The sequence below is a fragment of the Capricornis sumatraensis genome, chromosome 8 (assembly GCF_032405125.1).
Source record: "Capricornis sumatraensis isolate serow.1 chromosome 8, serow.2, whole genome shotgun sequence".
NCBI classification, from domain to species: domain Eukaryota; kingdom Metazoa; phylum Chordata; class Mammalia; order Artiodactyla; family Bovidae; genus Capricornis; species Capricornis sumatraensis.
In genome coordinates this window covers 9,229,973-9,257,452 of record NC_091076.1, presented here as the reverse complement: position 1 = coordinate 9,257,452, position 27,480 = coordinate 9,229,973, and the positions used below count along the sequence as shown (strand labels likewise).

Below are 27,480 nucleotides of genomic sequence, written 5' to 3'. Positions count from 1 at the left end.
CGACTTGACTGTCCACAACTAAAGACATACAGAAGGAACTACCACGAGCCGGGAGGAGGGACAGAGATAAAATATTGTCAGGATGCAGACCCCCCCTCCCCCCAGATCAGTGAGGGCCTAGGGAGGACTGTCATGATTGTAGAGTTCTTCCTCAAGGAGTGAGGGGTCCAAGCCCCACATCAGGCTCCCTAGCCCAAGGGTCCTGCACCAGGAAAACAAGACCCCAAAAACATCTCATTTGAAAGCCAGTAGGATTATATATTCCGGAGAAGACAATGGCACCCCACTCCAGTACTCTTGCCTGGAAAATCCCATGGATGGAGGAACCTGGTAGGCTGCAGTCCATGGGGTCACTAAGAGTCGGATACAACTGAGCGACTTCACTTTCACTTTTCACTTTCATGCATTGGAGAAGGAAATGGCAACCCACTCCAGTGTTCTTGCCTGGAGAATCCCAGGGATGGGGGAGCCTGGTGGGCTGCCATCTCTGGGGTCGCACAGAGTCAGACACGACTGAAGTGACTTAGCTTAGCTTAGGATTATATTCAAGAGAACCAGAGAGCTGTAGGAGACAGACTCTGCTTTTAAATCATGCATGCAACATCTCACAAGCCCCAAGTCCTATCACAGAAGCACAGAGGCAATAGTTTGAAAAGAGCCTGGCTGATCTTGAAGAGCCTCCTGGAGAGGCAAAGGGAACTGGGACTCCCTCCTGGAGACACTGGCAGCAGTCAGTTTGGGGAGCTTGTTCTATCTCAGTAACACTGGAACTGGTACAATCAAAGAATTTTGAAATCCTTCCTCTAGCCCATTGGCACTGGTGACCTGGCCCCACTCTCCAGCAAGAAGAGGACCAGCAACGGACAAAGAGGAGCCCTATTTCTCCCGCACTATCTCCGTGGGCCCCGGGCACTTAGAAAATCAAAAGAAGATTTGAAGAAGCAAGTCTCAGAAAGGCAGGGGTGGGGATCCCTCTGGAGCCCCAAAAGCAGGAATTTGGAATTTTTATGCTGAATCCTTTAAAATGACTCAGACCAACAATTTACCTTCTGTGCATCTCTTCTGCCAAGTTTCAAATTCCCAGGAGAGAAATGCTTGCTCAGAATGATTCTCTGGCAACCTCATACATGTTTCCTATCCGGTTGACCCTAGCTGTGAATGATAAATCCAAGGCCAGGGATACCCCATTTAAGATAAGTCAGTTTAGTTCAAATGTATTCATCCATGGCCAGGAATACACAGCTCTTTTATAAACAGCCAGGGGATAAGCTCTTTTTTCTCTGAATAAATGTCCTTCCCTCAATTCCTCCTTTTGTTGCTGTTCAGTCACTATATCGTATCCAAATCTTTGTGACCCCATGGACTGCAGCACACCAGGCTCTTCTGTCTTCCACTATCTCCCAGAGTTTGCTCAAATTCCTGTCCATTGAGTCGGTGATGCTATCTAACAAACATCCTCTGCCACCTCCTTTTTTTGCCTTCAATCTTTCCCAGCATCAGGGTTTTTCCAATGAGTCGGCACTTTGCATCAAGTGGCCAAAATATTGGAGCTTCAACTTCAGCATCAGTCTTTCCAATGAATATTCAGGGTTGATTTCCTTTAGGATTGGCTTGTTTGATCTCCTCACAGTCCAAGGAACTCTCAAGAGTCTTCTCCAGCACCACAAATTGAAAGCATCAACTCTTTGGCACTTCCTCCTATTGGAAGGACTAATTTATTTCTGGGTAGTTATTATGATGCTGTATTAACAGGGCAGGAACAGCTTCATTTTCCATGCATATGAGTTTCATACAATCTTAATCTTTATGTATTAGAACATTAAAATTCACCTTTGATAGACTGCTCTTTATACACCAATGGTTAAGCATTTGGCACTACTGAGCAACTATCATGAGATGAGATGGTTGGATAGCATCACCTACTCAGTGGACATGAACTTGGGCAAATTCTGGGAGACAGTGAGGGACAGGAAGGCCTGGCATGCTGTAGTCCAGGGGGTGGACTTATAAATGTGCAAACTCTGCTGTAGAGTCAAAGACGGTGGTGCTGCTGCCAAAATGGAATTGCTAGTCTGGCAGGCAATATAATAGTTGCTCTTGTTCAGTCGCTGAGTTCTGTCTGGCTCTTTGCCACCTCACTGGCAAACTCCAGCAGACAGTGAGGGACAGGAAGGCAAGGCGTACTGTAGTCCATAGGGTGGTAAAGATTGACTGGTCTGATTTTCTTGCTGTCCAAGGGACTCTCAAGAGTCTTCTCCCCAGTTCAAAAGCATCAATTCTTCAGCACTCAGCTTTCTTTATGGTCCAACTTTCACATCCATATATGACTAATGGAAAAAACATAGCCTTGACTCTATGGACCTTTGTCAGCAAAATGATGTCTCTGCTTTTTAACATGCTGTCTAGGTTGGCCAAAGCTCTTCTTCCAAGGTGCAAGCATCTTTTAATTTCATGGCTGTAGTCCACCTGCAGTGATTTTGGAGTCCAAGAAAATAAAGTCTGTCACTGTTTCCATTGTTTCCCCATCTATTTGCCATGAAGTAATGGAACCAAATGCCATGATCTTAGTTTTTTGAATGTTGAGTTTTAAGCCAGGTTTTTCACTCTCCTCTTTCACCTTCATCATGAGGCTCTTTAGTTCCTCTGTCCTTTCTGCCAGTAGGGTGGTATCATCTTCGTATCTGAGGTTATTGATAATTCTCCCTGCAATCTTCACCCCAGTTTGTGCTTCATCCAGCCCAGCACTTCTCATGATTTACTCAATATAGGTTAAATAAGGAAGGTGACAATATACAGCCTTGACGTACTCCTATCCCAATTTGGAATAAGTCTGTTGTTCCATGTCCAGTGCTAACAGTTGCTTCTTGACCTGCATACAGATTTCTCAGGAGGCAGGTAAGATGGTCTGGTATTCCCACCTTTTTAAGAATTTTCCACAGTTTGTTATGATCCACACAGTCAAAGGCTTTAGCGTAGTCAATGAAGCAGATTTTTTTCTGGAATTCGCTTGCTTTTTCTATGATCCAATAGATGTTGGCAATTTGGTCTCTGGTTCTCTTGCCTTTTCTAAATCCAGCTTGTACATCTGGAAGTTCTCAGTTCAGGGGCTGTGGAAACCTAGCTTGAAGGATTTTGAACATTACCTTGCTAGCATGTGAAATGAATGCAATTGTGTGGTAGTCTGAACATTCTTTGGTATTGCCCTTCTTTAGGATTGGAATGAAAACGGACCTTTTCCAGTCCTGTGGCCACTGCTGAGTTTTCTAATTTTGCTGGCATATTGAGTGCAGCACTTTCACAGCATCGTCATTTAGGATCTGAAATAGCTCAGCTGGAATTCCATCACCTCTGCTAGCTTTGTTTGTAGTAACGCTTCCTAAGGCCCACTTGACTTCACACTCCAGGATTACTTACCTGTGTTTGGAAGATGATAGCTCAACCACACCAAATATCCTTTCCACACTTTTCTTAATATTAATATCTGGCTGGGTCCTCCTGTTTGGTGTCTGGGTAATGCTCTTAGACAAGCTCCACCCCAGCCCCACCCTTCCAGAGACCAGCCTTGCAGATTAGAAATCCTGAGTGTGAGCCCCTAAAAGGTAATTTCTTCACTGTTAGAGCACTGTTTTCCTATTGCCCTGTGAAGTCCCAGGGCTGCCCTGGACAGCCACCCACCAAGCACAGACATATGGAAGAACAGAACCCTCAGTGTCTGCATGTGAGCAAGATATACTGAAACTTCTTGCTTTATCCCTAAGTCTAGATGGCAGTGAAACCTGCTCCTGATACAGTGTGCCAGAATGGGCTCCCTGAGACTCCAGAGCACCCAGGCAAGCTCTCCCGCAGCCACAGGGAGTCAGGCGAGGGGCAAGGGGCGGTGGGTGGTGGGCGGTGGGGGGGCGGGGTGGCATGTGACTCTGCGCAGCATCAATCCTGGATTTGCATCAAAGAGGTACAAAAAGAAAAGATTAACTTTTCTCCCACCACTTCCCAGTAGAGAGGACACACTTTGTTGCTTCAGCCCTGAGACAGATACTGTCCGTCTCCATATCCTGCAGGGACTTCCTGTCCAAAGGTATCATGCCTGTGTACTTAGTCACTCAGTCATGTCCTACTCTTTGCGATGCTATGGACTGTGGCCTTCCAGGCTCCTCTGTCCATGGGATTCTCCAGGCAAGAATACTGGAGTGGATAACCATTCCCTTCTCCAAGGCATCTTCCCAACCCAGGAATCTAACCTACGTCTCCTGCATTGCAGGTGGATTCTTTACGGGCTGAGCCACCAAGGAAGCCCCAAGTTACCATAGATCAGCTCAAAAAGGTATCCTACTCATGAATATCCGTTATTATTCATCCAACAGCCAAAGTCTGATATAAAGATTATGTGCAATTGATTTTGCTTTCGCAGTGGATGAGGAACCCTTTGTCCCTGCCCCACATAGGCTTTTTCATTATGCATCTTCTGGCCTTAATTACCCTCTTCCCGCATTTCATTATAATGCAGCTCTTGATCTCAAAGTCCTTATTTTGCCAAGTGGAGACATTACTGCTATAAACATTTACCCACGTAAAGGATTGGGCAAAGCTGGGTGAGTGGGTGCAACCTGTTCACGGTGGGCACAGAGTCTGTGACGGAGATAATGAACACGTAGAGCCACGGGGTCACTGATGGTCATCAGGAGGCCGGGATTAACAGATACACAGCACGATGTATAACATAACAAGTACTTACTATACAGCACAGGGGAACTCTACTCGATATTCTGTAATAACCTATATGGGGAAAAGAAGCTGAAAAAGAATGTGTGTATTAAATCACATCAGTCACGTAAAAAGAATGTGTGTATTAAATCACATCAGTCACGTCTGACTCTTTGCAACCCTATAGACGGTAACCTGCCAGGCTCCTCTGTCCATAGGATTCTCCAGGCAAGAATACTGCAGTGAATTGCCATGCCTTCCTCCAGGGGATCTTCCCAACCCAGGGATCGAACCCGAGTCTCATGTCACCTGCATTGGAAGGCGGGTTCTTTACCACTAGTGCCACCTGGGAAGCCCTGAAAAAGAATAGATACATGTATTTTATATAAGGGAATCACGGTGCTGTACACCTGAAACGCAACATTGGAAATCAACTATACCCCAAAATTAAATTAAAATTAAAATTAAATGAAATTCACTCTAATTAAAAAAAAAAAAAAAAAAAAACGAAAAAACAAAACCAGTGCCTGGAACAGGGTGAGCACTCGGCTGTCACTATTATTACTTTACTCCCATGAACTGTTGGGAGCCTGTCCCTGAAGGCTTCGGGTCTAGCACACGCCCTCCCCCAAGGCTAGCCGGTCGTGAAGTTTTGGACTCTGCTTCACCCCCAGCTGCTCCATTTTTCCTGTTTCTGGCATTGGGCAGTTCCATGATATCCTGCCTGCAGGGAGGGTTCCGCGGCTCAGGCAAAGCTTGGACAGCACTCCTCTGGAAAATCCCCTGAAGACAGACCTCCCTTGTCTTTCCAACTCAGACCGTCTCCCCACCACCTTGGTCACAGCTCACAGGCTCACGCGAAGGTCAAGCCCTCCTGCATCGATATGGAAAGGCCAGGAACCTGTGGCTTCGGTTGAGTTTTTTTTTTTTTTTTTTCTCAGTCGCTTGTCTTTTTCAAACATCCTTCTTTGGAAACACAACTGGAAGAATCCAAAATTACTCATTTACAAGGCATCCCCCCACACTGCTACAAACTCACATAGGCTTTACCTTTTAAGTTGAACTCAAAGCAATTTTTCTGAAAACATAAAAATTATCTTTTTTATATTTAACCTAGAAAACTGAATGTTTTTTAATATCCACCACCATAATTTAACAAATTTTAAAAAATGAACCACTTTCTCTGCACCAAGAAACATCACCGGCACGGTCAACAAATAGCTGCCTTCTCATTAAAGCATCTGCTCGGCTGGCTGACAACCGGCTGGCTGGCTTCAAAAGCAAGGGAACAGAACCCTTCCAGAGAACAGAACTTTGAGTTTGAACTCAGCCTTCTTAGAGTTTGTTTAACCATGTATTGTTCTGCTACAGCGTTAACAGAAGTTTCAGTAGGAACAGCCTGGGGTCAGACTGTATCCAGCACCCCTTCTCCTTCTGTTGTGCTTGACTATGTGTGATATAAAAATCCAAAATAAATAGATAAAAATCCCGGTCCTGCAGAATTGAGTCAACTTTCCCTTTAAAATCTTTACTTTTTTGAATGAGCTCCCCTCCTGCAGGCCGGCAGGAAATCCGGTTCTGTCCCACAGTATTCCAGAGGACCCCCACGGAATCTCTGGTCAGCTTGCTTCTGATGCACTCCCTCTGGGGGTCCCTGAGACTCTTCTTCCGTTAGCTGCAGCCCTCTCAGGTGCTACAAACCATGCACACCGGCGCCTTCCTGTATGTGCCACACCCAGCAAAGACAAGGCTTGTGGATAACAATAAGTGATTATAGGCATAAGACAAAAACTTAAAACCAGGAACCTGGGAGCAGCTTATCTCTATTCCCACTATCACTCGGGGGGTCCCTTCCATTTCTCCCCTCAGGCTCTGGCCTGCTGCCCCAGTGGTGGGGATTCATTCCCACTGTGTCAGTTTGCACGCCTGACTGGCATATTTCCCCTCCTATCTCCCAATGCCTGGCCAGCAAAACCAGATTCCTTTGTTGTCACAGTAATCTCTGCAGAGGTTATTTGGGGTTTCCCAAAGTCCGTCTTTCCTCCATCATCAAGCAAAATATCTGGGTTGTGCCTAGGAGCTGCCAGCCTATGAGTCACTTAGAATGGGCCTCCCCACCATTAACAACACAGCACATTCGTGTTTTTTGTTCCATGTGATAGGCCAAACGAACCAATGCCATCACTGTTCCCACTTGCCCACAGCTGCCAAAGCAAAAAAGAACAGACACTAAAAAAAAAAAAAAAGAACACAAACCAATAGTTAACATCTCAAAAATATCTGCATTCATATGGCTTTCCCTTGGGATCTCCTCTCCAATTGTGGGAATGTGTTTTATATCTACAAGACTAAACAGGCTCACCCAAGTGCTTTCCAGGTGGTATTAGTAGTAAATAATCCACCTGCCAAGGCAGGAGACGCCAGAGATGCAGGTTCGATCCCTGGGTTGGGAAGATGCCTAGAGAAGGAAATGGTAACCCACTCCAGTATTCTTGCCTGGAGAATCCCATGGACAGAAGAGCCTAGCAGGCTATAGTCAAATGGGGTTGCAAAGAGTTGGACACAACTGAGCACTCACACACGCACACACACACACACACACACATACACACACACACGGGGGGGAGGGGTCCCACTCAAAGCAGAGTTCTTTTTACCCTAGAATGCAGGAACTGCTACAAATTTTTAATGACACTTTAAGAAACCCTCCCCTCCTCATCTGCAAAGTGTGAGGAGTGCCTCCTAGAGCTCACGACTTTATGGACAGCTTGGAAGCAGGGGGAGCCCACTGTCCAGTAGGTGGTCCTAACCCATGCTCCACTGTGTCTTGCATCCCTCCAAGCATCTCAGAACTACTCACTGCCATCCCAGACCACCACTCCTGGGTTCAGACAAAGGTGGACAGAGCCAGGGCTTGACACATGGCAGACATTCCAACATGTTTGTTGGATGAACTGAGGAACATAAGCCCTGAAGATACTTCTGAGGGTCTCTGCCCCACCTAGTACAAACCAGAAAGGACCCAGGGAAGTGTCTTTCTGTTCCAAACGTAAGGAAGAAATAGATAAGTGCCTTATTTCAAAGTTACTAAATACATCCTGGCGTGAGAGAGTTGTTTGTTAATCAAACAACACCCTGTTCCCTCGATTAATGATTAATATGGTCTGTGAGTTCAAAGTGACCTTCAGATCAAAAGGTTTACTAATCTATCACTGAGTTCGTTCAAAGCTAAAATCCATAAAGTATAACCCTGACACTTGGGTTCTCCTCTAAAGGAAGTCTCCAGCCTCGACCATATCATGAATAAAGAGACTGAAGGGAGGGATACTGGGAACTCCAGTGATGCTGGGGAGCAGGGAGGAGGAGATGGCAGCCAGGGCAACAACTTTATCCTAGTCATGATTCACAGAGATGGGGCGAGCTGCACTCACCAGCACCTGAAACTGTGGTGCAAAGCAGAGAGAGAGGCCCTTCAGGCAGGGCAGAGGGGAATCAATCAAAGACACACATCCAGACTCCAAAATCTAGGAGACGGGAAGAGTCAGTGAAACTTGGATGGCTAAGAACAAAACAGAGCAGGGGAAACTGAATGGCTTCACCACAGGTCTATTTCTTCCAAACGGGAGAAAGACTCACAGAAGATCTTAACGGACCTGATCTGAGATGCTCTGGGGGCTCCATTCCCCTCTCTTCCAAACTCTCATGCTTCCTAGGCATTTTCAGAGTCCTTCTCTGGCTTTCTGGGGTGGCTTCAACTCTCTGCTAGCACTGACGATCTCCAGCCATCATTTTAGCTTTACAGGCATGGCTGCATTCTTCAAAGCACAAAAATCACTCCTTTCTCTCCCTCATTCACACCAAAGTCCATTGATTAAATTATTTTAAATATTCCTCTGAAATTGGTGAAGATGGAGATTTCTAAATTTTCTGGTGCTTATGAGGCAGAAAAAGCAAGATAAATGGTCTCGTCAAATTAAACTTTACATTGGGACACTTTTTAGACAATAAAGAATAAAGATGATGTATAATTTTTAAAAGAAAATATTTCTTGGGATATTTCTGTGGCTTCTGGATGAAGGCACAGTTGGCCCTGAGCAACGAGTTACAGGTTTCCTTAAAGGCTTTCTCCCCTGAACCGCTCTGGCAGTGGGGGGAGAGGGGGCTGCGGGGAGGGTGTCTGAAAAGGGCATTAAAGAGAACTTCTGAAAAGAGTTCTTTGCTCCTAGGAACATTCAGCAGATCTTCCAGGATGTTAAAAAGCATCACAGACTAGGTTCATCCTAAGAAGTAAGTAAGTTCCCTTTCCTACAAAAAAAAGTTAAGATGAGTATGTGAAACGCTTAGCTCAGTGCCTGGTGCCTAATAGATACATAACAAATATTAGGTTCTTCCCACCCTGAGAGTCCAGGGGCCTATGAGCACATATATTGGATGTATTTCTGGAGCGGCAATTGGGTACATTCTAGATTCTTCCAGAAGCTCACAATTTTCTTATAAGGGGCCATGAAGAGAGGAAGGCAGGGGAGGGAAGGAGGCCCGGGTTCTCTCTGCCAGCTCGGCCGCTCTTCCTCTGCCTGGGGTTTTCAGCACCTTCAGGCCGTCGCTGGTTTGGGTCTTATGCTGTCCACCATGGCTGAGAGCACCGCCCCTGCCGCCTTCGCTCCTTCCATCAGCACGTGCTCCACCTGCAAAGGAGACCAGCTCACAGGACCCTCGGTGAGGCTCCTAGGACCCCACCCTGCCCCACCCCTACCTCACCACCCTCTTCAGGAACTGGCCTGCCTAGGAGGAAGCAGCCCAAAGATGCTAGAGCCACGAGAGACCTGGACAAGCCAGGATTGTCCGAGATGGACATCAGAGGCAGGAGGCAACCTGGGCTCCTAGTTCTCTTCCTCCCCCAGAGCCATTCAGCCCAGGGTCTGCCTGTAGCGTGGCAGTCAGAAGGGCACAGCCACTGAGTCCCTTATTCTACGTACAGGGAGTCTGAGAGGTGGGGAGGGGAGCTCCCTAGGACACGGTCACACAGGGATCAGTTTCACACAGACCTGGGCTTAGGTCTCCTGAACGCCCAGCCCAGGCTCCTTGGGAGGACCTCCTATCACCCCCTTGCTCCCCGGCATCTTCTTTTCACATGCAAATGCTCGTGAGACGGGAGACCCCTCACAGCAGGGCCCACCGAGCCTGGAGTACTAGAGCAAGGACTCCGAGAGCGGAATGCCACACCTGCTGGCTCCGGGGCACGCCGTATCTCAGGTCGTTGACAAAGTGCTCGCAGTTCCCCTCGATCAGGCTGTACTGCACAATCTTGTTGATCATCCTCTTTGTCCGCTGGATGATCTTGTCCACAGGCAGGGGCAGGTACGTCCCATCCAGCTTGTTGTTGACCTTCCAGGAGCAGCCGTGCAGCACGTCCTCCAGATGACTGTATTTCACCACTGCCCGGTTGCTGAAGACAGAAGTGATGCTGCCAGCCTCAAATTCCTCACCTGGCAGCCAAAGACAAGCCAGAGTTGGGAGCTGCAAGGGGCCACGGTACAGAGCCCCCGGCTCACTCCAGGGGCTGGGTGAATGGCTTCTCTTAGGGCCCCAGTTTCACTGTCTCTAACAGGCGCAACAGAGAATGGGAGTTGGGCTAAATGAGACGCAAAGGGCCAGCTTCCCCAAGAAACCTTCTGCCCTGTTTTCTGCACTCCCCACTTTCAACCCTCACAGCAATCTCTTTCTCACCAAGCTCTGGAAGCACCTTATGGTGTGGTCCCAGATTCCATTCTGTGTACTGACTTGACCAAGTCCTAGGACTTGCTTTCCTTACCAGAACCCAGGGTGACAAGCACCCTTACATGTAAGAGTCATTGGCTTCTGGGGGAAGGATTATGGCTTCCTGCCAGGCCTCCCCCTGCTGCCCCTGCAGGGGCGCATGTGAAGCCAAGAGGCCATGCCTCAAGAAGCCAAGAGGACTCTAGATGGGACCCATTCCAACTAGCTTCCACCAAAGCCATTCTCCCTTTCCATTCAAGCATTAGGATTCTCCTTGAGAGTTTATTTAAAAACAGGGTTCCACAGCTTTGAAGAAAGAAACATTTGAAGCTGCTGTATTATCATACCCAGTCCTTAGAGGAGAGCCTCAGAGAGGGTCAGAAACCCACTCAAGGCCAGGTAAGTGGCAGTTTAATACAGGACTGTTTTCCTGCTACAACCATATGGATATTTAAACATGGGAACCCTCCCCGCTGTAAGTTATGTGAGTGCAAGAAATGTCCCGTTTTCTTTGCAAAGCATTTGAAGTCTATCTGCTGACTTCACAAAAGCTGGCAGTAGGCAATTCAGCTTTGGGGAACAAAAATGGCAGAATTCATTTTTAGAGGAAGATCTGACGGGGAGGGTAGGGACATAACTGTTAACTTAATCCTATAACAACTCTGGTTGTACCAGAAGAAGTTTCCTGGATTTAGCCTGGAAAGAAGAGGGGAGATGAATGCGATGTGAAATGATTTTTCCATTTTTCACATAGGCATCCAGACAGGAAGTGGGACAGGCAGTCAGATGAGTGGGGAAGCAAAGCAGGAGAGAGGGACTCTGCTCTGCGGGAAGGTCCCAACCAGGTGAGAGGCTGGGCCAACCGAAGGGGACAGGACACGGGCAGGAGAGCCAGTAGCTCAGTCATGTCCGACTCTTTGCGACCTCATGGACTGCAGCACGCCAGGACTCCCTGTCCATCGCCAACTCCTGGAATCCACTCAAACTCATGTCCATTGAGTCGGTGTGATCAAGGTGTGGCCATAGGCATTTGGTATCAGTGCCCTTTTGTAATCTCAACTTGAACAGGCAGTACTTGCACAGGAGGCAAAATGCCAGAGGCGTCAAAGATTACACAGTGGAGCCCCGGGCCTCTCCGTCTTCCAGCTCCCCCAGGTACCATCTCCTGAGGACACCATGTGACCAATGGTTCTAGATGTCCAGTTTTAAGCTGTTTCACATTCCGTGCTGTAATCTTCTACTATTACCATTTCCACCCCCATCAAACCTCAACTAAAATTTAATTAGTCACCTGTTTAATCTCAGCCCTGTGCTCATGCTGAAATGAAAGGAGAACAGTGTCCACACTGAGGGTGAAGCCACCTGGGATGGGTCGGAAAAGCAGGGAGATCCAGTGAGGGTGGAGCTGCCAAAGGTGACCAGGAAGCCGGAAGCGGCATTTGGGGACAACGGGAAGGAAGTGGGCAATCAGAAGGCATAACCATCTGCACCCCTCCCGGGGAATCCTCAGAAATAGAGGAAGATCTTCAACTAAGCTGTGTCTGACTTTGCGGCCCCATGGACTAGAAGCCCCCAGGCTCCTCTGTCCATGAGATTTTTCAGGCAAGATTACTGGAGTGGGGTGCTATTTCCTTCTCTGAGGGATCTTCCTTGCATCTCCTGCTGGGCGTACGGCTCTTTACTACTGAGCCACCTGACATCTCTATTTTAAAAGAAAAGGTGGTCTAGGTGGTCAGGGAACTTAGGGATGTTCTTCACACTTGCATCTGTCTTAGGGCTGGACACTCAGTGGTTTTTGATGGACAGAGACCAAGCTCGATCACACAGTAAATTAAGGTCCAGTCATGCTTCTGGTGTTTTATTGCTGAAGTAAGGCAGCAGCTGAGGGACACTATAATTAAACTGTCCCTTTTATGCTGCCAACTTCAATATCAATATTTCAATAGAGCAGTGGTCCCCAGCCTTTTTGGTACCAGGGACCATTCTCATGGAAGACAACTTTTCCATGGGTCAGGACAGGATGGTTTCGGGATGATTCAAGTGCATTAAATTTATTGTACACTTTATTTCTGTTATTATCACATTGTGACAATTTGGAAACGTGAGCGATGGGGAGCCACTGTAGATACAGATGAAGCTTTACTCACTGGCCCCCACTCACCTCCTACCGTGCTGCCCAGTTCCTAACAGGCCACGGACCTGAATCGGTCCATGACCCAGGGGATCACTGCAATAGAGTATCCGCTCTTACTTGGGGGAGCCAGGTGAACCACACAATCGTCTTCCACATAGATGGCCCAGTGCTCATAGCCAATCCGAAAAATCTCAATCAGGTCTCCAGGTCTGGGTTTTGGTTTATCCTATGATGGAAAAACAAAATAAAGTGAGACTTCACGTGCCCAGGGAACTGCAGAGATCCTGTTTGGGGATCAGCTACAACTCCGTGTGAAGACACTGCCTTTCATCACATTACAGAAACCCAGGCTGTAAGAGGATCTCTCCACACGAATGACTGAAGGACCCACCCACTCCTGCCACCACCTTAAAGCCACAGAGGCTGACAGTGCCAGCTCCAAATGCACAGCTCCTCATGCACGCACGGCCTTCAGTACGTGATGGAACTCCTGTACACTTTCTCCTTGACGCTGAGCATCATGCAAACTTTTTCAATAGAGGGCGCTAGAGACACTGCAAGAGGAAGGAGATCTCCTGCAGGTTCTGGCTTTGTTACTGCTGCTGCTGCTAAGTCGCTTCAGTCGTGTCCGACTCTGTGCGACCCCGTAGACGGCAACCCACCAGGCTCCCCCGTCCCTGGGATTCTCCAGGCAAGAACACTGGAGTGGGTTGCCATTTCCTTCTCCAATGCATGAAACTGAGAAGTGAAAGTGAAGTCGCTCAGTCGTGTCCGACCCTTAGCGACCCCATGGACTGCAGCCCACCAGGCTCCTCCATCCATGGGATTTTCCAGGCAAGAGTACTGGAGTGGGGTACCATCGCTTTCTCCCAAATTCTTAATTCTTGGGATACATCTCACTTAGTAATGATGTATAATCCTTGGCATCACCGACTCGATGCACATGAGTTTGGGTGAACTTTGGGAGTTGGTGATGGACAGGGAGGCCTGGCGTGCTGCTATTCATGGGGTCACAAAGAGTCCGACACGACTGAGTGACTGAATTGACCTGAACTTTTCTTTGCCTGATTTTAGTATCAGGATACTTTCGTATTGGATAACACTGACCTCAGAATGAGTTGGGAAGCATTCCCTCCTCTATTTTTTAGAGTTTATGAAGAATTGGTAACTTTTCTTTTTTAGAGGTATAGTAGAATTCTCAAGTCAAGCCATCTGGGCTTGAGTTTTTCCTTGTGAAAAGATCTTTTATTTACAAATTCAATTTACTTGTAAGTCTGTTCAGATTTTCGAGTTATTCCTGAGCTAGTTTTGTAATCTGTGTCTTTCTAGGAGTTTGTTCATTTCATGTATGTTTTCTAATTTGTTAGTATAAAGTTGTCCATAGTATTCCTTTACTATCCTTTTAATTTCTGCAAGATTGGTAACAAGCTCCCTCTTTCAGTTTTGATTTTGGTAATTCGAGTTTTCTTTTTTTCTTGGTCAATGAATGTAGCAAAAGTTTTGCCCATTTTGTTTATCATCTCAGAGAACCAACATATGGCTTCCTTCTACTTGCCTTGAGTTTAGCTTGCTTTCCTTTTTCTAGTTTATCAAGGTAAGAACTTGGATTCTTGATCTGATATCTCTATTCTTTTTTAATATAGGCATTTATAGCTTATATAAAGCACTGCTTTAACTGCATCTAATAAAATTTGATAGGCTGCTTTCATTTTTATTCAACTGAAAATATCTTCTAATTTGTATATTTTTATTTCCCCCATGGATTATTTAGAAGTATGTTTTTTAGTTTCCAAATGCATATTTCCCAAATTTCATTGTTATTGATTTCTAGTTTAATTTCAGGTGAACAAAGAAATATTTTGTATGATATCAATCCCTTTAAATTTGCTGAGACTTGCTTTATGGCCTAGAATATGATCTCTCTGGGGGAATATTCAAGTCTGCTTAAGAAGAATATGTGTTTTATTTTTGAGTAGACTATTCCGTAAAAGTCAGTTAGGTAAAGTTGATTAATATCATTGTTCAAATCTTCTATATGCTCACTGATTTTCTGTCCAGTTATTCTATCCAGTATCAAGAGTAGAGTATCTAAGTCCCCAAATATTATTTCTGAATTGCCTATTTCTCTCTTCAATTCTGTTAGCTTTTCTTCATGAATTCGGGGCTTATATTGTTAAATGTATATGTGTTTACAATTGTTATATCTTCCTGATGAATTAATCTTTTATCATCAAAACTGTTCCTCTCCTTAATAAAATTTCTTAAAAGTCTGTTTTTTTATATTAGTATAACCACTCCAGCTGTGGTTCTGCTTGCATCTTTCTACATCCAACCTATCTATGATCTTGAATCTAAAGAGTGCCTCCTGGGAATTCCCTGGTGGTCCACTGGTTAGGACTCAGCACTTTCACTGCCATGGCCCCAGGTTTAATTCCCGATCAGGGAACTAAGATCCTGTAAGCCATGCAGCCAAAATAATAAATAAATAGTTTGTCTCTTGTAGGTGGCCTGTAACTGGATCTTGTATTGGCAAGTCAGACGATCCTTTTTTGGACTGTTTGAGTCACAAACCGCTGTGAAACTGTGGATTCAAATTCCCATCTGGAGTCCTTGATCCAATATAAGCTCCATGACTTTAAAATTAGAATAAAAGCTAAAATATATATTTATATTCCCTTACAATAATAACCTATCTAATTACCTTTACTGGTGCTTTGTATTTCTTCATGTAGATTAGTTACTGTCTGGTGTGACTTCCTTTCAGCCTGAAGAACTTTCTTTGCTACTCCCTTTCAGGTAAGTCCTATAGCAACACTTTCTACCAGTCTTCACTTATCTGAGACTTCACTTTATTCCAGCTTTATTTTTGCAAGATAGTTTATCAGACATAGGATTTCTGGTCGACAGCTTTCTTTTTTCCTTTTGTCAATTTTCATACGCCATCCCACTGCTTTCTGGCCACCGTCATTTCTGACCAAAACAACAGCTATCTGTTTTATTGTGGTTCCTTTGTACACGATGAGTCTTTTTTCTCTCTCTCTCTCGTGGCTTCAAGACATTTCAACTGTTCTGATTCTGATTCCCCCAGAGGTGGTGGTTGCTGCTACTTGTTTGTTTAGAGGCCTGCCTGGGTTAATTCTGCAAAGTCTGTTTCCCTCACAGTATTCAACCCCTGGTGCGCCTGCTCCAGTTTTGTTTTGTTTTCTTGCTTTTATTTTTAAGTCTGACATGGGCAGTAACTGGTCAGAGGCTGACACACCTCTTGGGCCAATAGGGCATCACGTTTTTTCCTATGGAGCTTGGTGTGGTTTGGAGAATTCATTCAAAGTTCTAAAGTTGAAAAGTCTGTGAGCTGTTATGTAACACTTCCTGCATTCACAAGGCCTCATGCTCCTCCAGGAATGGAAGGACAGGCCCCTCCAGTGTCTGCTGACTGTATGTGCAGCCTATGCACCCCTTCCAGACGAGCAGCTTTTCTAGGCCCTCTTTAACTGTCTCAGTACCTGCATGTCTGTATTAAATTTCTGGCTGGTCTGTTAATCTATCGCTTGTCCCAACAAACACTGCAACCTCAAGCTAGCTGCAATTTTGGCCTTCCATGATGTTTGTCACTTAGGTAACTATTGTTTTCAACAACATCCCTGGGCATGGAATTTTCCGCATTCTGTTTCAAATAAAGTTTCCCTCTGTGGCCACTGCCAGTCCTCCTGGCGTGTCCCACCCACTTTCCCACCACAGAGCTGGGGAAAGTAGGGGATGGAGGGCATACAAAGACACTACGGATCTCCTTTGCTCTGAGATTCCAGGATTCAGTAGACTTTCTGGATTTAATGTGTATCAACTTACTGTATGCTCTTGGTCAAATTCCAGAATTTTATTATTTATTGGTTGTGCTGGGTCTTTGTTGCTGCACAGGCTTTTCTCTAGTTGCAGCAAGCAGGGGCCACTCCTTGTGGTGTGCAGGCTTCTCATTGTGGTGGCTTCTCTTGTTGCTGAGCATGGGCTCTATGGAGTGTGGCTTCAGTAGTTGCTGTTCCCAGGCTCTGGAGCACAGGCTCAACAGCTGTAGCACACGGGCTTAGATGCTCTGTAGCATGTGGGATCCTCCTGGACCAGGGATTGAGCACATGTCTCCTGCATTGGCAGGCGGGTTCTTTACCACTGGGCCACCAGGGAAGCCTCAGAGTCTTTAAATCATTGCATTTGACAGTTTCATCCAGCTTTATTTTTGCTATTTGGGGAGATTTTCTGAGATCCTCAGCCATTTCAGAAGTCCTGCCCACTTGAGGGAATAAATTTTTATGGGCACAAACCAGACCATTGACTCAGCAATACTACATGGAAGAAATTGTGGCCAAGAAAGATAAAGTGCTTTGCCAAAGTCCTTTGCAAGTCAGCTGGCAGAGCTAGGACCAAAACCAGGTTTCTACCCCCTGACCAAACCAACTGAAAGAGAAAATACAATAGCAACTGAGTTCCCACTAGAGGGCGCCCCAAACCAGCCTTCCCGTGTGGACCATGAAATCACTATCCTTGCTGAATTTTCCTGGAATAACTGCCATTAAGAAGACAGAACAATTTATTCTGATGCTAGTCTAAGCCAGAAAAAAAAAATCAAAAGAAATCCACATGCTGGCCATCAAGGATGTTTAACAAGCTTGGTACAAGAAACAGAAAGTTTCAGCACTGAGGGAAGTGGATTTTAGAATTTTAACCCACCTGCAACATTGCCACTGGATAAAGGTTGTTGTTGTTCAGTTGCTAATTCGTGTCTGACTCTTTGCCACCCCATGGACTGCAGCACTCCAGGCTTCCCTGTCCTTTCCTATTTCCCTGAGTTTTTGCTCAAACTCATGTCCATTGAATTAGTGACGCCATTCAACTAATTCATCCTCTGTCACCCCCTTCACCTCCTGCCCTCAATCTTCCCCAGGGTCAGGTCTTGTCTTCAGCATCAGGTAGCCAAAGGATTGTATCAGATGGCCAAAGGATTGTAGTTTCAGCTTCAGCACCAGTCCTTCCAATGAATATTCAGGGTTGAATATTCTGAATGAATTGACTAGTTTGATTTCCTTGCAGTCCAAGGGACTCTCAAGAGTCTTCTCCAGCACCACAGTTCAGAAGCATCAATTCTTTGGCACTCAGCCTTCTTTACAGTTCAACTCTCATATCTGTCCATGACTACTGGAAAAACTATAGCTTTGACCATACAGACCTTTGTTGGCAAAAGGATGCCTCTGCTTCTTAATATGCTGTCTAGGTTTGTCATAGCTTTTCTTCCAATGAGTAAGTGTCTTTTAATTTCATGGCTACAGTCACTGTCCACAGTGATTTTGGAGCCCAGGAAAATTAAATGTCACTGTTTCCACATTTTCCCCATCTATTTGCCACAAAGTGATGGGACTGTATGCCATAATCTTTGGTTTTTTGAATGTTGAGTTTTAATAGGGGTAGGAAGGTGAAAACTTGAATGGAATTTACAACAGACTTAATAGTCACCTAGAGTCACCTGCTTAATAGTCATCTGCTCTCTTGCTGAAGTTTCTCCCACTATAAACTGATTGTATTGAGCTTTGGGTCTCACCTTTGGCTGCACATGGAAATCCCTTGCAGAGCTCTTAAATATTAAGACTGATCTGGAGTATGGCCTGAGAACCAGAGTTTTAAGAGCTCCTTGGGTGATTCTAATGGCAGCCAAGGCTGTAGCCATACTGGAAGCTTTTCCAGGGTCTCATCCTCCCTTTATCCTTGACTTTACCCAGTCCCCAGCACTTCATGAACCTCGGGGAACCAGTCTATGGAGGTTGACCTCCAGTCCCAGCTGGTGCTCCAGTCTTCAAATCCAGATTAAGCTTTCTCTGCCCTTTTACTCTCTTTGAAATAAGCTGTCACTTCAAAATCTTCCATCCATCTTGTTATATATTTCCTTTGCACAGGCTGGCAGCCCAGCCCTGGCCCTTCTCCCAGAGATAGGCACCTGGTTAGAAAAACCAGTCTTTCATAAGGCCCCTAGATGATAAAAGTTTCTGAAAGTCTTATAACTCTGAGGGGTGATACAAGGAAGTGGGTGGAGGGCTTATTCCTGCCTACAGCAGAGGCGAGGGTTCCCTGAGGCAGGCCCTTATGTATGGACAGTCTCTTTTTAGTGACCAAAAGCGATGGGAAACACAAGTTAAAGTCAAAGAAACAGATCCAATAGGAGTCAAAATTGGCTCTTTCCTGTAACAATCTGTACACATGTGTTCATAAGCAGCTTTATTTGCAACAGCCAAACACTAGAAACAACCCAAATGCCCATCAATGGGTGACTGAATGAACAAATAGTGGTCTATCCATATAATGAAATACTACTTAGTAATAAAACGAAATAAACTATTTATAACATGCAGCAACACAGATATAACTTGGAATAATTATATGAAATTATGCGAAAGGAGAGAGACACAAAAAAGCCCATACAATATGATTCCATTTATGCAATCCTCTAGAAAATGCTGACTAATGCATAGCAACAGAAAGCACATCAGTTGTTGCGTGGGGATGTGAGTGGAAGAGGGAGGGGTTTACAGAGGAGGACAAAGAAAGCTGTGGGAGTGATGCAGATGTCTGTGCCCCCACCAGGGATTGAACCTGCACCCTTAGCAGTGAAAGCACAGAGTCCTATCAATTGGCCTGCCAGGCAATTCCTGGTTATTCGTTTTCTTGATGGTGGTGATGATTTCATGGGCGAATACACATGTCAAATCATACCCAATTGTATACTCTGAATATATGCAGTTTATCGTATGTTGGTTATACCTCAACAATGCTCAATAAACAGATCCATAAAGCTGTTTCTAAACAATTTAAACGCATCAGTGCAGTTCAGTCGCTCAGTCGTGTCCGACTCTTTGTGACCCCATGAATCACAGCAAACCAGGCCTCCCTGTCCACCACCAACTCTCAGAGTTCACCCAAACTAATGTGCATCGAACCAGTGATGCCATTCAGCCATCTCATCCTCTGTCATCCCCTTATCTTCCTTCCCCCAATCCCTCCCACCATCAGGGTCTTTTCCAATGAGTCAACTCTTCGCATGAGGTGGCCGAAGTATTGGAGTTTCAGTCTCAGCATCAGTCCTTCCAATGAACACCCAGGACTGGTCTCCTTTAGGATGGACTGGTTGGATCTCCTTGCAGTCCAAGGGACTCTCAAGAGCCTTCTCCAGTACCACAGTTCAAAAGCATCAATTCTTCGGCATTCAGCTTTCTTCAGAGTCCAACTCTCACATCCATACATGACCACTGGAAAAACCATAGCCTTGACTAGAAGGACCTTTGTTGGCAAAGTAATGTCTCTGCTTTTTAATATGCTATCTAGGTTGGTCATAACTTTCCTTCCAAGGAGTAAGCGTCTTAATTTCATGGCTGCAATCACCATCTGCAGTGATTTGGGAGCGCAAAAAAATAAAGTCTGACACGGTTTCCACTGTTTCTCCATCTATTTTCCATGAAGTGATGGGACCAGATGCCATGATCTTCATTTTCTGAATGCTGAGCTTTAGGGCAACTTTTTCACTCTCCACTTTCACTTTCATCAAGAGGCTTTTTAGTTCCTCTTCACTTTCTGCCATAAGGGTGGTGTCATCTGCATATCTGAGGTGACTGATATTTCTGCCGGCAATCTTGAGATTCCAGCTTGGGCTTCTTTCAGCCCAGCGTTTCTCATGATGTACTCTGCATATAAGTTAAATAAGCAGGGTAACAATATACAGCCTTGAAATACTCCTTTTCCTATTTGAAACCAGTCTGTTGTTCCATGTCCAGCTCTAACTGTTGCTTCCTGACCTGCATACAGATTTCTCAAGAGGCAGGTCAAGAGGTCTGGTATTTCCATCTCTCTCAGAATTTTCCACAGTTTATTGTGATCCACACAGTCAAAGGCTTTGGCATAGTCAATGAAGCAGAAATAGATGTTTTTCTGGAACTCTCTTGCTTTTTCCATGATCCAGCGGATGTTGGCAATTTGATCTCTGGTTCCTCTGGCTTTTCTAAAACCAGCTTGAACATCAGGAAGTTCACGGTTCATGTATTGCTGAAGCCTGGCTTGGAGAATTTTGAGCATTACTTTACTAGCATGTGAGATGAGTGCAATTGTGCGGTAGTTTGAGCATTCTTTTGCATTGCCTTTCTTTGGGATTGCAGTGAAAACTGACCTTTTCCAGTCCTGTGGCCACTGCTGAGTTTTCCAAATTTGCTGGCACATTAAAAGCAGTCAAACAGGAGATGGTAAGAGTGAACGTCAACATTCTAGGAATCAGCGAACTAAAATGGACTGGAATCAGTGAATTTGGCTCACATGACCATTATATCTACTACTGTGGGCAAGAATCCCTTAGAAGAATTGGAGTAACCATCAAAGTCAACAAAAGAGTCCAAAATGCAGTACTTGGATACAGTCTCAAAAACGACAGAATAACCTCTGTTCGTTTCCAAGGCAAACTATTCAATATCACAGTAATCTAACTCTATGCCCCAACCAGTAACACTGAAGAAGCGGAAGTTTAATGGTTCTGTGAAGACCTACAAGACTTTTTAGAATTAACACCCAAAAAAAGATGTCCTTTTCATTATAGGGGACTAGAATGCAAAAGAAGGAAGTCAAGAAACACCTGGAGTAATGGGCAAATTGGGCCTTGGAATACAGAATGAAGCAGGGCAAAGGCAGGAGAACGCACTGGTCATAGCAAACACCCTCTTCCAACAACGCAAGAGAAGACTCTACACATGGACATCACCAGATGGTCAACACCGATATCAGATTGATTATATTTTTTGCAGCCAAAGATGGAGAATCTCTATACAGTCAGTAAAAACAAGACCAGGAGCTGACTGTGGCTCAGATCATGAACTCCTTATTGCCAAATTCAGACTTAAATTGAAGAGAGTACAGAAAACCACTAGACCATTCAGGTATGACCTAAATCAAATCCTTATGATTATACAGTGGAAGTGAGAAATAGATTTAAGGGACTAGATCTGATGGACAGAGTGTCTGATGAACTATGGATGCAGGTTTATGACACTGTGCAGCAGACAGGGATCAAGACCATTCCCAAGAAAAAGAAATGCAAAAAAGCAAAATGGCTGTCTGAGGAGGCCATACAAATAGCTGTGAAAAGAAGGGAAGCAAAAAGCAAAGGAGAAAAGGAAAGATATAAGCATCTGAATGCAGAGTTCCAAAGAATAGCAAGGAGAGATAAGAAAGTCTTCCTCAGCAATCAATGCAAAGAAATAGAGGAAAACAACAGAATGGGAAAGACTAGAGATCTCTTCAAGAAAATTAGAGACACCAAGGGAACATTTTATGCAAAGATGGGCTCAATAAAGGACAGAAATGGAATGAACCTAACAGAAGCAGAAGATATTAAGAAGAGGTGGCAAAAATATACAGAACTATATAAAAAGATCGTCATGACCCAGATAACCACAATGGTGTGATCACTCACCTAGAGCCAGACATCTGGAATGTGAAGTCAAGTGGGCCATAGGAAGCATCACTACGAACAAAGCTAGTGGAGCTGATGGAATTCCAGTTGAGTTATTTCAAATCCTAAAAGATGATGTTGTGAAAGTGCTGCACTCAATATGCCAGCAAATTTGGAAAACTCAGCAGTGGCCACAGGACTGGAAAAGGTCAGTTTTCATTCCAATCCCAAAGAAAGGCAATGCCAAAGAATGCTCAAATTACTACACAATTGCACTCATCTCACACGCTAGTAAAGTAATGTTCAAAATTCTCCAAGCCAGGCTTCAACAATACGTGAACTGTGAACTTCCAGATGTTCAAGTTCGATTTAGAAAAGGCAGAGGAACCAGAGATGAAATTTCCAACATCTCCTGGATCATTGAAAAAGCAAGAGAGTTCCAGAAAAACATCTATTTCTGCTTTATTGACTATGCCAAAACCTTTGACTGTGTGGATCACAATAAATTGTGGAAAGTTCTGAAAGAGATGGGAATACCAGACCTCTTGACCTGCCTCTTGAGAAATCTGTATGCAGGTCAGGAAGCAACAGTTAGAGCTGGACATGGAACAACAGACTGGTTTCAAATAGGAAAAGGAGTATTTCAAGGCTGTATATTGTTACCCTGCTTATTTAACTTATATGCAGAGTACATCATGAGAAACGCTGGGCTGGAAGAAACCCAAGCTGGAATCAAGATTGCCAGCAGAAATATCAGTCACCTCAGATATGCAGATGACACCACCCTTATGGCAGAAAGTGAAGAGGAACTAAAAAGCCTCTTGATGAAAGTGAAAGAGGAAAGTGAAAAAGTTGGCTTAAAGCTCAACATTCAGAAAACTAAGATCATGGCATCTGGTCCCATCACTTCATGGGAAACAGATGGAGAAACAGTGGAAACAGTGGCTGACTTTATGTTTTTGAGCTCCAAAATTACTGCAGATGGTGATTGCAGCCATGAAATTAAGATGCTTGCTCCTTGGAACGGAGAAGGCAATGGCATCCCACTCCAGTACTCTTGCCTGGAAAATCCCATGGATGGAGGAGCCTGGTAGGCTGCAGTCCATGGGGTTGCTAAGAATCAGACACGACTGAGCGACTTCCCTTTCACTTTTCAGTTTCATGCATTGGAGAAGGAAATGGCAACCCACTCCAGTGTTCTTGCCTGGAGAATCCCAGGGATGGGGGAGCCTGGTGGGCTTCTGGCTATGGGGTCACACAGAGTCGGACACGACTGAAGCGACTTAGCAGCAGCAGCAGCTCCTTGGAAGAAAAGTTATGACCAACCTAGATAGCATATTCAAAAGCAGAGACATTATTTTGCCCACTAAGGTTCATCTAGTCAAGGCTATTGTGTTTTTCAGTCATGTATGATGTGAGAGTTGGACTATAAAGAAAGCTGAGTGCCGAAGAATTGATGCTTTTGAACTGTGGTGTTGGAGAAGACTCTTGAGAGTTCCTTGGACTGCAAGGAGATCCAACCAGTCCATCCTAAAGGAGATCAGTCCTGAGTGTTCATTGGAAGGACTGATGTTGAAGCTGAAACTCCAGTACTCTGGCCACCCGATGTGAAGAGCTGACTCATTTGAAAAGACCCTGATGCTGGGAAACATTGAAGGGAGGAGGAGAAGGGGATGACAGAGGATGAGATGGTTGGATGGCATCACCGACTAATGGACCTGAGTTTGGGTGAACTCCGGGAGTTGGTGATGGACTGGCATGCTGCAGTCCATGAGGCTGCAAAGAATTGGACATGACTGAGCAACTGAACTGAACTGAACTGAAAGCAACATCCCTAATCGGTGTGCAGTTCAACCTGCCACAATATAAATAAAGTAAAATAGCAGAGAAGTCTCTAGGAATTAAAGATATGCCTGGTCTGAGAATTCCCACAGTACCCACCTCCGCTGCTTGCTTCATTAACCTGCCCGCAGTCCCAGGCTTCAGGGTTGAATTCCGCTCTGCTCTCTTCTGCTTGGGTGTGGACGCCAGGCTGACTACGGGCTTCTCCCTAAATGAATTTTGTGATAGTATAGTTAATAGAAAAACCACTACTTCACAACTATTGGAAGTTCTGTATTACTTCAGAGTTACGACTTTAAGATATCTTTCAGTTTTGACATTCTAGGAAACATTCTGCCTACGAAATCTGTTTCTGTGATGCCATTCTGTCCTGCAAAATAATGGCTGTTTTCTGCTTTTCAGACAGTTGTTTAAAATGCTAATGACAGGAATGAGTAGCTTTCAGGGGTGTTTCCCTCCCTCTAATAATTTTTTTTGATGTTTTAAAATATTTAGACATAGCTTTTTAAAAATAGTACACAATGACTTCTAAGGAAATTCAACAGGCCTCTCCTCCTTCCCTTCCCTCCCAGTCCTCCAGGCCAGAAGGGCCTCTCAACTGTTGGACTGTTTCTTCCAATAATTAGCTCCATATTTCTGAGAAAGCCTGTTGACAACATTATAACTGCCAGTACTGTGATAGAAATCAGTATATTTTGTCCCTCGAAGCAAAATGTTACAGGAGAGGACTGAAACTAAAGGCAGGGATATGATTTTGGGGTAGAACAGTAGAGTGAAATATATGGGGCCACAAAGACCTGAGTTTGAATCCTGGCTCTCATATTTGCTGTGCAACCTTGAGCTAGTAAACTAGTCTGTCTGAACCTCGGTTTGACTGTCTATAAACTAGAGATGCTAATATTGGTCTCACAGAGTTATCAAGAGGGTTAAATGGAAAAGCATATGTATACATCTGGCTTCCCTGGTGGCTCAGATGGTAAAGAATCTGCCTGCAGTGTAGGAGACCCAGGTTCGATCACTGGGTTTGGAATGACCACCCCCAAAATGGCTTTTTCCTTACCATCCCCAAATTTTAACTTTTCTCCAAAGGTATAGCGTATGGGAGTGATGGGGAGGAGGTGGGGTGTACTCCCCATTTTCAGTATTGTTCTTCTCCAAACTTTCAGCTCTCAGAATCTTAAACAGAGACAAATGTCATGTTTCTCAAGAAAGTCAACTGCAGAAACTGGAAGATGGTTGCATCATTCATTAGTTACTGACACCAGCAGGCAATATTGTAAACATTCTTGGGAAGCAATATGGTTCTCAGGGGTCTGCAGAATGGCTAGAAACTACTACAAGGCGGCCTCCGGCCTGGCCTGCAGGTCCCAGGACTGCCCTCCCACTATTATCACCAGGAGCACACCAGGCTCCATTGCTGGCAGCCTGGTTCATGCAGACACCAGCTAAGGATTTGTATTACAGAAGTGTCATCAAAGTCAGTTCTTCAAAACCACCCAAAGACCCAGTCCTTCCACACAAAGAAAGAATCTTACCCCTGCTGGACACTGCTTCTGCCCTGTTCTATCGTGCCCTCCTGTGGCTTCTTGGGCAAAAGCGGGTCCAACACCTGAGATTCCACAGATTCTTCTAATTCGAAGGAAAAAAAAAAATCATGTTACTGAATATTTAAGCCACAACTGCCTTCTATGGGGAGTGTAACCCATGAAAGGAGGGTTGGAGCCAGGCCTTGACAGCGATGCGAAGGTGGGAGCTCTAGTCTAGAACTGAGCCCAGCTCCCAGTTCAATTCAGTTCAGTTGCTCAGTCGTATCCAACTCTTTGCAACCCCATCAATCGCAGCATGCCAGGCCTGCCTGTCCATCACCAACTCCCGGAGTTCACTCAAACTCATGTCCATCCAGTTGGTGATGCCATCCAGCCATCTCATCCTCTGTTGTCCACTTCTCCTCCTGCCCCAATCCCTCCCACCATCAGGGTCTTTTCCAATGAGTCAACTCTTCGCATGAGGTGGCCAAAGTATTGGAGTTTCAGTCTCAGCATCAGTCCTTCCAATGAACACCCAGGACTGGTCTCCTTTAGGATGGACTGGTTGGATCTCCTTGCAGTTCAAGGGACTCTCAAGAGTCCCAACACCACAGGTCAAAAGCATCAATTCTTGGGCGCTCAGTTTTCTTCACAGTCCAACTCTCACATCCATACATGACCACTGGAAAAACCACAGCCTTGACTAGATGGACTTTTTTTAGCAAAGTAATATCTCTGCTTTTTAATATGCTATCTAGGTTGGTCATAACTTTCCTTCCAAGGAGTAAGCGTCTTTTAATTTCACGGCTGCAATCACCTTCTGCAGTGATTTGGGAGCCCCAAAAAATAAAGTCTGACACTGTTTCCACTGTTTCCCCATCTATTTTCCATGAAGTGATGGGACCAGATGCCATTTTTAGCCCTCAATAAATTTTGGTATAAAGGGGGCTGTGGGACCATCCTGAAAAGGGTTTCTCCTCCGGGAAAGAGAGATTTTGGAATTCCTGGGTATGGAATCGGGGAACGGTTGCCTCTATCCCAGATGGCAGAAGCTTCTGTGGGGCTGGATTGGGGTTAAACCCAATGGCAGAAGCTTCTGTGGGGCTGGAGCCATTCTGAACTCTACCTGCCGGGCGGCAGCCGCATTTGTTTACTCGGTAAATACTCGCGAGGGTCGCTGGATGCCTGGCCCGCTTTGATTAAATTAATAGCCAACGACCATTCCTAACTATTCACTTATTTCGGTTAACAAGCATCTCTGCTGCTACTGCTAAGTCGCTTCAGTTGTGTTCGACTCTGTGTGACCCCACAGACGGCAGCCCACCAGGCTCCCCCGTCCCTGGGATTCTCCAGGCAAGAACACTGGAGTGGGCTGCCATTTCCTTCTCCAATGCATGAAAGTGAAAAGTCAAAGCGAAGTCGCTCAGACCTCATGGACTGCAGCCTACCAGGCTCCTTCGTCCATGGGATTTTCCAGGCAAGAGTACTGGAGTGGGTTGCCATTGCCTTCTCCGAACAAGCATCTCTAACAATGAACAAATATCTACGAGGAGAATTGAAGGAAACCACGGTGACCTTTCTGGAGGTCCGACGGCCTGCTGGGACCTGGAGAACGACCTCGGAAGGCTCCAGGCCGGGTCGCGGCGGCTCGGTGGGGAGTAGCCCAACGCCCGCGGCGGCCTGACCGGGGCCCGGCTGGAAGTCCAGGAGTGGCCGGGGTGCCATTCGGCCCAGTACTCGCGGTTCTCAAGGCGGGCCGGACGCGGGACCGTGGCAACCTAGGGAGGCGGCGCCCGCCCTCGCCTCGGGCGGCGGGGCTCAGGCCCATCCCGCTGCTGCCGCCCCGCCGGTGCCCGGGCCTCGCAGGGGGCGACGCGCCGGGCTAGTTCCCAGACGGCCCGGGGCCGGTCGGCGGCGCGCGGGGAGGGCGGAGGGGCGCGGAGCCGGCACGCGGGCGCGCAGCAAACGGCGGGGGCGCGCGGCCGGAGCGCGCGGGCGCGGTGAGCACGTGCCCGAACAGGGCGGTCCCAGATCGCGCGCTCGGAGGCCCAGGA

At 45.8% G+C, this 27,480-nt stretch overlaps 1 protein-coding gene across 1 annotated transcript; it reads right to left on the bottom strand.

Moving 5' to 3' along the window:
- Positions 1-9,293: 9,293 nt before the first annotated feature.
- Positions 9,294-27,254, bottom strand: PLAAT5 (phospholipase A and acyltransferase 5). Its single transcript, XM_068978411.1, has 6 exons — positions 27,002-27,254; positions 25,436-25,529; positions 24,000-24,108; positions 12,710-12,818; positions 9,925-10,187; positions 9,294-9,386 (listed from the first exon to the last, which is right to left on the bottom strand). Exons 1-6 carry the CDS (start codon positions 27,252-27,254, stop codon positions 9,294-9,296), a joined length of 921 nt encoding a protein of 306 aa, XP_068834512.1.
- Between the last annotated feature and the right edge of the window lie 226 nt (positions 27,255-27,480).

Excerpts from the sequence above, each read along its gene's own strand:
- PLAAT5 (XM_068978411.1), bottom strand. The coding sequence starts at position 27,254 with ATGGGCCTGAGCCCCGCCGCCCGAGGCGAGGGCGGGCGCCGCCTCCCT. Across the intron at positions 24,109-25,435 it reads AGAAGCAGTGTCCAGCAGGG|GGAGAAGCCCGTAGTCAGCC; the intron begins GTAAGATTCTTT and ends AAATTCATTTAG. Across the intron at positions 10,188-12,709 it reads GGTTCACCTGGCTCCCCCAA|GTGAGGAATTTGAGGCTGGC; the intron begins GTAAGAGCGGAT and ends TTTGGCTGCCAG.